The 9265-nt window shown below is 42.7% G+C and overlaps 1 protein-coding gene across 1 annotated transcript in view; it reads right to left on the bottom strand.

Annotated features, from left to right (window-relative positions):
- The window catches only part of LOC102479840 (H-2 class II histocompatibility antigen, E-S beta chain), a 7632-nt gene extending 5279 nt beyond the window's left edge, over positions 1 to 2353 (bottom strand). Inside the window, exons 1-3 of the mRNA XM_006165886.3 lie at positions 2296 to 2353; positions 964 to 1082; positions 26 to 251 (exon numbers count right to left, since the gene is read on the bottom strand). Coding sequence (XP_006165948.3) covers positions 26 to 251; positions 964 to 1082; positions 2296 to 2353 — 403 coding nt within the window. The remainder of the gene's footprint in view (positions 1 to 25; positions 252 to 963; positions 1083 to 2295) is intronic.
- Positions 2354 to 9265: the final 6912 nt, after the last annotated feature.

Raw genomic sequence — 9265 nt, 5'->3', positions numbered from 1 at the left:
ACACCGCCGCCCTCGGCCCACTCACCTCGCCGCTGCACCGTGAAGCTCTCGCCAACCCCGTAGTTGTGTCTGCAGTAGGTGTCCACCGCGCCCCGCAGGTAATCCAGGCGGTCTGTCAGGCGGTTCCAGTACTCGGCGTCTGGCCGCCCCAGCTCGGTCACCGCCCGGTACTCGCCCACGTCGCTGTCGAAGCGCAGGTACTCCTCCCGGTTGTAGAAGTACCTGTCCAGGAACTGTAGGAGGACGCCACTCTGGCAGTAAAATCCCTTGGATCCAGAGCCCTTAGGTACCCACTCCAGTCTTGTGAATAACCACAGATTCCAAGAGAGAGCTGGAGGAGGGTTTGCCTGTGGCCTGCCTGTGCCACCTCCTCCTAGAAGCTTCCCATAAACATACTCACTGCCCTCTCCTCCCACTCTGATAGCCCTCACCTCTCACCCCGACAGCCCTCACCTCATTCTTTCTCTACCAGGACTGTGGGGACCCAAGGAAGGGAAAAATGGACATCACCCCTCCCCATGAAGCTTAAAGTCCACTAAACAGTGATTGACAAAACGCAAATACAGGAATTTACCCAGGAATGGGAGATGTCAAGAGAGAAATGTGGCCTTCTATACCAGAGAACTGACAGTAGAATTATCTAAATTACAATAGGATGCCAGAGAGGGACTCTGAAAAGTGACATTTAAGACATGAGGTCACCTCTTTCTCCAGGCCTGCAGAGGTGGCAGCCATCTCTTACCATGTACCATGGCTGCCCTCAGACTTTTGTGAGGACCAAGATCGTCATAAAGGTCAGAGAAGTTCACCGGCACCAGTCAGACCAATAATGTCAGGATTAAGCGCAACTGGCAGACTCCCAGAGTTGTGGACAACAGAGTGCGGAGGAGACTCCAGGGCCAGATCCTGATGCCCAGCATCCCAACATGGGTTACAGGAGCAACAAGAAAACACAGCGCATACTGCCCAGCGGCTCCCAAAGTTCTGTACTGTACTGAGATCGCTCACTTTTCTGCCAAGAACCGCCAAGGCCACCGTGGAGACAGCAACCCAGCTGGATGTCAGGGTCACGGATCCCAACACTGGACTGGGCAATGAAAAAAACGAGTAGACAGCTCCTGTGCGACGAGGAGACAGCTCCTGTCCCCGTTTCCCCTCTTCCTCTTCCCCGGGAGTTAATGCAGCACACGTGCCAGGGATGAAAACCGTTCTGGTCCCAACCTCACCCTAACTCTAGGTTCCTAGTCAACTGACTTCTCGACAGTTCCGCATTCATGTTAAAAACTATTTGAATTGTAACTTAAACAAGCCTTTCTTTCTTTTTAAAAGCATTTTGTTTGTTTGTTGTTGTTTTGTTTTTTGGTCACAGGGCACATACATTCACAGAGAGAGGGAAGATGAGAAATCACACCCATGTGGGACGGCTACACCACAACCCCTTCTCCTCTAGTCTCACCTCAGAGTCTGGTCAGGTGCACACACATGCCAACATGATTTGCGAGCTGCTGATTCAGGGCTCCGACCATGGTCAGCCACATGGAAGTCCAGTGCTTTAGCCACCAGCCACCTGCTGGCCCCTAAAGCCTTTATTTCTAATCACCCACTTCAAATCTTTTCCTCCCACAGTCTTAACTATCTCAGTAAACAGTATCTCTGGTTACCTATTTCTCAAGACAAAATTCTTTAAAATATCCTGTACTTTTTAAAACCTCCTCTGTATATTTAATTCCTTAACAAATCACACAAAAGTCTATCCTAGTCTGTTCACTTGACCTTCATTATTTTTATCACCATGGCACTAAATGAAACTACAAGTCTTCTGTAGAGAATTCTGTGCTTCTCAGCGGTCTCCCCAATACTACTGTGAACCCAACGATCCAATCTCCACATAGCAGTTAGAATCACTTTTAATTTTTTATGGAGGTTTTTGCCTTAGGGAACGTGCACTCACGAGAGAAAGAGAGAGAGACAAAGAAAGTGAGAGGGAAAGTGAGAAATCACACACACACACACACACACACACACACACAGGGGATGGCCATGCCGCAATCGCTTCTCCTTCATTAACCTTGAGGATTTAGGGCACACATGAGCATGCACATTCAATCAGCATGAGTTTCAAGTCACCTGGTCTGGGACTTGAACTGTGATTGGCCATGTTAGAGTCCAGGTATATAACCGCTATGCGATCTGCTGGCCCCTAGAATCATTTTCAAACCTGAATGTAAGTTGTCTCTCCTCATCACCCTCCAGTAGCTTCCCACATCTGGTTAAAATGAAATCCAAGTATCTTACCAGCGCCTTCAGGTCTAGTATGATTAGGCTCCAGATCTCGTCGGCCTTCTGCTCTCATGCTGCTAAACCCCCTTGCTCACTGATTTCAGCCTTTGCACACACTTTCTGTCCCTTAAACATGGCCTGTTACCCACATTTTATCCTTTCTCCTGCCGTGTCTCCTTGGAATACTTTCCCTTGGCTCTTAACATGGCTGTGTTTTTCTCATCATTCCTTCCACAGCTAGATGTCACTTCCTCAGAGAGACCTCCCTAGCCACTTAAACTGAAGTCAGGTGAATCCAGTATTACCATCTGATCATTTTTTTCTATAGAGCAGTAATTACTCCTATTCACATAGCATTAGGGATCTTTTTTTACTATTCAAATACAATTCTTGACCCTAGAATGGAGCCCAGTACAAAAACAGTTGTTCCCAGAAACACCTGTGGTCTAAGTAAATAAACCAGGGATCTGGGCACGGATCACTGTGGGATCCTGGCAGTGAGAGGGACACACGCTCTAACGCCCATTTACGCCATGGCACATGACGTGTCTTCCACTCTATGTGAGAAATTCAGACAATTTTCTCTTCCTCACCTTTCTAGTTAGAAATATTCACAAGTAGGAAAAAAATGTGATTTTAAGAAAGAAGGAGATTTGGGGACCAGCAGTTAGAGTAATGTCTACGTCTCTAGACTCTTCTGTAGTCGACCACAGTTTGAGTCCCAGATCCGGTAGCTTAAACTCACACCAGCTGCGTGTGCATGCGTGCCCAAGATCCCGAGAGGGGAATGGAGGAGAAGAGATTGTGGCATGGCCATCCCCCCTGGGGGGTGATTTCTCGCTTTCTGTCTCTCTGACTCTCTGTGTCTTTCTGGCAAGCACAATGCCCTGTAGCAAAAAAACTCTCAAAACCAAAAAGAAAAAAAAAAAAAGAAAAGAAATAAAGAAAGAAAGAAAGGAAGGAAGAAAGAAAGAAAGGAGATTTTGATTGTTTCATCCGTCCTGATAGATCTATTATAGTACTAAGGTTTCTATAAATTTGGGGGATTTATCAATACTGGCGATGATACAGCAGGAGGAAGAAAAAGATAAGAGGCACAGGTACCCAGACAGATAATGAAGGAAAACAGAGTACACAATGAATGAACCTCGGAAAATTGGGGGCAAAAATCTAGTAGGGTGCTAATTCCCTTACTGGCTTTCAATTCCATGAAATGTTAATGTTGTTCAAGGTATACGCCTTAAACCATGGGAAATACTGATATCTGACTACATTTTAATAGTCATGGGACATGTGTTCACCAAGGAGAGAGAGGGAGAGCGCACCAGTACCACAGTCCCTTAACCACAACCCCTTCTCCTCCTCTTCTCCATTCTATTAAGATTTGGAGTATTCATGTACCCACAATTGGCAGGGTTGAGATTTGAACTGGAGTAGGTCATGTGAAATCCTGCTTCCCTTAACCTTCCCTTAGGTTCTAACACTAGCCCTATTTGACTATTTTTGTCCTATAAAAAATGGAATTTCATATCATTTCTTACACTAGTTGGATCCTTTCTTATGAACTCTAGTCAGAGAATACAAGGGATGTAAGAGAAACTGACAATACAGAAAGCTTCAAAATAAATTTGTAATGAGCACTACCAGGCTTTCAGAAGATATCTTAAGTTTTTTTAAGACACCAAAGACTATCCCGTAGAGCTCTTTATCTATAGGGTTATTCCAAGTCATAAGGCACCCACATCCAAAATTCTTTCCATAAAATAATGAGAGAAATACAAAACACTCAGCCCAATTCTGTAAAAACAAACAAACAAGAAAACCAAAAACCCTTTAGTACAGGGATGCAAACTATAAATATTGGAGTTTAAGGAGAGTAAGAAGAGGCTAAGGGTAAGGTCTATTGCACAGCCTCACATCCTGGGCAGAGGCACCATCACTACAGGTCCTGTGAGGATATAACAGGATCTTGGAGAGACCCTTCCAGTTCTTTTTGACTCTTCTTAAAATTTTCAGAGAATTTCTTTCTTCTAGCATAATTTGGCATATCAAAGAGAAAGGCTGGTGAGGAATTACTTTAACATCATTATTTTGAAATCCCTCCAGACCAGCCTCACATCCTGGGCAGAGGCACCATCACTACAGGTCCTGTGAGGATATAACAGGATCTTGGAGAGACCCTTCCAGTTCTTTTTGACTCTTCTTAAAATTTTCAGAGAATTTCTTTCTTCTAGCATAATTTGGCATATCAAAGAGAAAGGCTGGTGAGGAATTACTTTAACATCATTATTTTGAAATCCCTCCAGACCATGAAAGAATGTGGTACAAAGCTGGAGAGTTTTTATTGAAGGAGGTTTGAGAAGAAAGGGCCTATGTAGACCTTTACACAGGTCTCATAGGAGAGCAAGATGCAGGTCCTTTCATCATGGAAATAATTAGAGATCCATCTGCTAAATGTAGGTTTTCACTGAAGAAAATGTCACAATTTTTTAGGGGCACTGCCTAGACCTATTGTAAAAAGTTAACTCCCTTCTTCACCCACCGCATAATAGCTCAGTACCCAAGGGTTGCACATACGTCTGGTGTCCCTGGCTAAAGTCAGGAGAGGGCTCAGCACCATCAGTGTCACTGCCAGAGCTGCCATCCAGGAGCCTCCAGGAAACCACAGACACGCCATGCTGGAGAACAGGAGAGAACAGGAGAGGACCAGGTGTGAGAGAAAGTATCACAGGGTGAGAACTATGACCCTTTCACCCACATCCCAAATAAAAGCAACTAATTTGTTCCTGGATTGAATCATTTCTGTGCTGGGAACCAATCAGCATCAGATAACAACAGCATCATCAGTTGCCGGTCAGAGATTCAGTATGAGAGTCCTCTTCTGAAACAGAATTTCCTTCTTCACAAGCATTGATTACATTGAATGCCTTAAAGATTTGATCCAGTCGCATCTAAAACACTTTTATTTGGTTCCTATTGTAAGCCACCTCTGTGTTGGCCATTGATGTAGACACGAGTTTGAGTCTTTTAAGAGTATTCATTAATTTTTTTCACTTGAAGACAGAACTAGATAAATGTGTGTGTGTGTGTGTGTGTGTGTGTGTGTGTGTGTGTGTTTAGGAGTAAAGTAGATGTGGTGGGAAGATGACTGCAATTCAGAAGACTTTCAATCAGGTCATCAGTGCACTCTAACTTAGCACTGTGGATCTGGGGAAATTACATAACCTCTGGCAGTATGCAGGCACTCTGACCTTTCAATTATTTTAATACAGCAAAGTGCTGAGATTCTATGGAAATTTCAAGGAGCAGCACTCCTCAGTAACTGATGATACGACAAAACTGTAGCTGTGGATTGGAGAGTATAATCTGTGCCTTTTATTGTGTAGACATGTGTCTGGTAAAGGAAGGAAATTGAGAGTTTTTCAATAATTTAATCTGAACAAAAAGGTTTTAAGGTTCTCTCTTGATGATATCATCTCGTTAGTGGCACCTCCAAAAATCACACAGAAAAGTAGCCTAAAGGAGGCCATCTGTGTTGAATGAAGGGTCTTGAAGGTAATTTTGTATAGCACTTAACTTCACAATGGGATAAAGCCAACTGTTCAAACCTAAACATGTGCAGGGATTAAAAAAGGACAGAAGTCAGCCTCTGACACAATGGTACTTTAGAAAAATCAATATTTTATGGGAGAAAGTATTCAATTCCGTAATCTTGGTTCCCATTATAATTTCCTTATTTTATTTCAGATTCATCCTTTTATCATTCTCCTTTTCTACTTTATCTTAAGGAAAGATATAAGAAGGATTTCCTACTGAATACATCCAGTTCAGGAATACAATGTTCAGGAAATAGGACACTACAGAACTTCATTTGATGGAATCTTAGTGATTTAAAAATAAAATTGTACTTTTAGGTTATATTAACATAAATTCAATGTTTCAGATTCACAATAGATTTTAAGGACAACTAGACATTTAAAAGTCTGCAGTAATTCACATTGCACCACAGCTCTGATACAACATCATCCTTCATAACAGGTATATTTCTAGTGACAGGGAACTCACTGTAAGGAAGATGCTGCCAGAAATAGGACTAAAATTTATCAAGCTACTTTTGAGTATTTTACCTTGTACTCAGAATTTTCCCAAAGTCCTTCGTTCTTACATCATATTTTTATCCTACAAGTGTATCGAGTACAGTAATGGGGACTGAAATATTAGCTAATAAGTGGTACACTCTAGATTGAACCAAGTTATATCTGATTCCAAATCTCAGAATCTCAGACATATTACCTCACATTTCTAAAGACAAACACCCTGTTAGTAAAATCACTATTATTACTTAAGTTCATGAATATGTGTTATCAATAAGGTGACTCCTTTTTACGAATGCAGCATTTTAGAGTTTTGTGGTCACTATGTACTAAGCAACTCGAGCTTCTTCAAAAACTCCCCTCATCACTATTATCAATCTCCTCTAAAAATATCAAAATTCTTATTTACCTCTTTTTATTTTCTGGCTGACTCTTTATTATAAACCGTACATAACAAATGTTTCAATTTTTAAATGTACAACTCAGCGTTGGTCGTATGTAATGACACCCATCCCTCCCGCACATCTCCTTATTACAGAGAAGTGCCCTCAAATTCCTAAATCTATTGTATTGCTCTAAAATATTATTTCCTATTTCTCAGTGTAATGGAGTGCAAGTTTGAACATCTCAGAATAGTACTGAAACAGTATCTCACTTACTTTGGGAAAATATATTTCTATAATATGAAAGTTCAAAATTTCAGGGACATAGTAGGGTAGAGGTCACTATTATCACAGGATCTAGGGAAAAACTGCGCCCTCAGACAATAATAATTCAGCATCGTTAGCATTTGCTCATTGCCACCAGGAGAATATCATGAACAGAAAATGATCATTTCCTCAGAAACTAATCGTGTAGGAATCTAGGAGTGCCAAGCTGAGGCTCACTCTAGTACGAAATAAAAGGAACAGCAAAGAAAACTAGTTCTTGGGGCTAGAAGGGGCACAGTAGGAAAACACATGTTCTATTCTGTGAGGCTCACATGGAAGAGTTCCAGGTCCGTGTCTGGAAACCTTCCTGAGTAACCCTGCCATGTACATGCCCATGATCTGAAGCTGACTGAGTCTGCAGAGTACACTGCAGTGTCAGGACCCTGTTGAGATGCTGTCTCGTTGTCTCTGTCTCTCTGTCTCTCATTCATAGAAGAAAATTTTTTTCCAGAGACAAAGTTTTGCTATAGGGCACATGGACTCACTGCAGAATCAGAGAGAGACAGAGAGACAGAAAGCAAAAAATCTCCCCCTGGGGGGATGGCCACATCACAATCCCTCCTCCTCCATTCTCCTCTTGGGATTTTGGGCACGCATGTACATGCGCCCAGCATGAGTTTCAAGCTGCTGAGTCTGGGGCTCGAACTGTAGTCCGTCATTTGGGAGTCCAACGATGGAACTATTACGCTGTCTGCTGGTACCAATAAATTAATATTTTTAAAAAGTAATTCTTGGGGCCAACAAATAGCGTAGTGCTTACTTGACTGGATTCCCAACCACAGTTCAAGTTCCAGACCAGACAGCTTGAAAATCACACTGAGTATGTGTGTGCGCTTTCATGTCCAAGATACCAGGAGGAGGATGGAGGAGAAAGGATTGTGGTGTGGTCATCCTCCCGGGAATGATTTCTCTCTCTCTCTCTCTCTCTCTCTCTCTCTCTCTCTCTCACTGTCCAGCGAACACATGCTCCCTAAGGCAGAAACCTCTAAAAAAAAAAAAGTTGAAATAAAAAATAATTCTTTACAGGCCAGTCTGTAGCATGGGGTTAAAGCAGCTTATCCCATGTGGCTTACTGAGCAGTTTGAGTGGCAGACTCAGCAGCTTGAAAAACAAGTCAAGTGCCTGAGCCTACAATCCCAGGAGGAGGATTCTTACTGGGGTGGTTAGTGGGGAGAATATTTCACTTTAACTCACTTTTGTCTGCTTTTTATAGCACGCACACACAAAAACTATTTCTCTACAACGTGCTGAAGTATCGTTACAGAGAACACTAGCAAAACTTGTTAATATATGTGCAAGTGTCTTTCCAAAGAGTGAGATTACTGGGTCATACAGTAGTTCTATGTGTCAATTTCTGAGGAACTGCCACATTGTTTTCCACAGGGCTTGTACTAATTTATATTCCCACCAACTTTTCACACATGGAATCGACCTAAGTTTCCACAACCTGCTGGCTCACTTGTAAAGCTGCGGCATGTATATCCTAGGGGTTATTACTCAGCCATGAGAAACCGTGAGACCCTATTGTCTGATACGATGTTTATATTGGGTTTTGGTCAATAAAAGCAGAGGGGGAAGTGTCACAGATTCAGAGACCAGAGTTCTGATACGGAAGTCAAGTAAGATAGATGTGTTTGGCATGATCATAATTGTGTCGCCACGGAAGCTGTTATAAAGGCCATTAGAGTCGTGTCCCTACAGGAAGCAGTTCCTTCCTGATGACGTTCTGTGCTGACTATGCTGTGTAAGTAGCACAGCCAGGACACCTGATGGAAGTGACCAGCCTCTACAAAAACTCAGCTGCCCCATGGCCTTCACTCCTGCCAAAACACATAGAACAGGGTTTGTTTCAACCTGAGCCATAAATTCAGAATTTTGTTTTTGGTTCCTGAGCCTCCAAGTCAATGACAAATCTGTATTTTTATTGGAGTGAATCTCAAACCCCAGAATTTGTCCTCTGACTATAGGTGAGACAGATCAAGGGGGAGTAGACGAGGTAAAGTAGGGAGCAGAAAGAGGAGAGGTTACACATGTGTTGTCAGATTTGCATATCAACATCCCCCACCCCAGGCTTAATCAGGAATGAGACTGTGGCTGAGGACTGGCTTTACCTGTCCTATTAGACATGGTCTCAGATGTTTCATTACCAGGACAATAGATGACATTCTCCAACCATCTTAT

The sequence above is a fragment of the Tupaia chinensis genome, unplaced genomic scaffold, assembly GCF_000334495.1.
Source record: "Tupaia chinensis unplaced genomic scaffold, TupChi_1.0 Scaffold144064_1, whole genome shotgun sequence".
Lineage (NCBI taxonomy): Eukaryota > Metazoa > Chordata > Mammalia > Scandentia > Tupaiidae > Tupaia > Tupaia belangeri.
The sequence above is the reverse complement of the archived record's forward strand: the minus strand, read 5'-3'. Positions and strand labels throughout refer to the sequence as shown.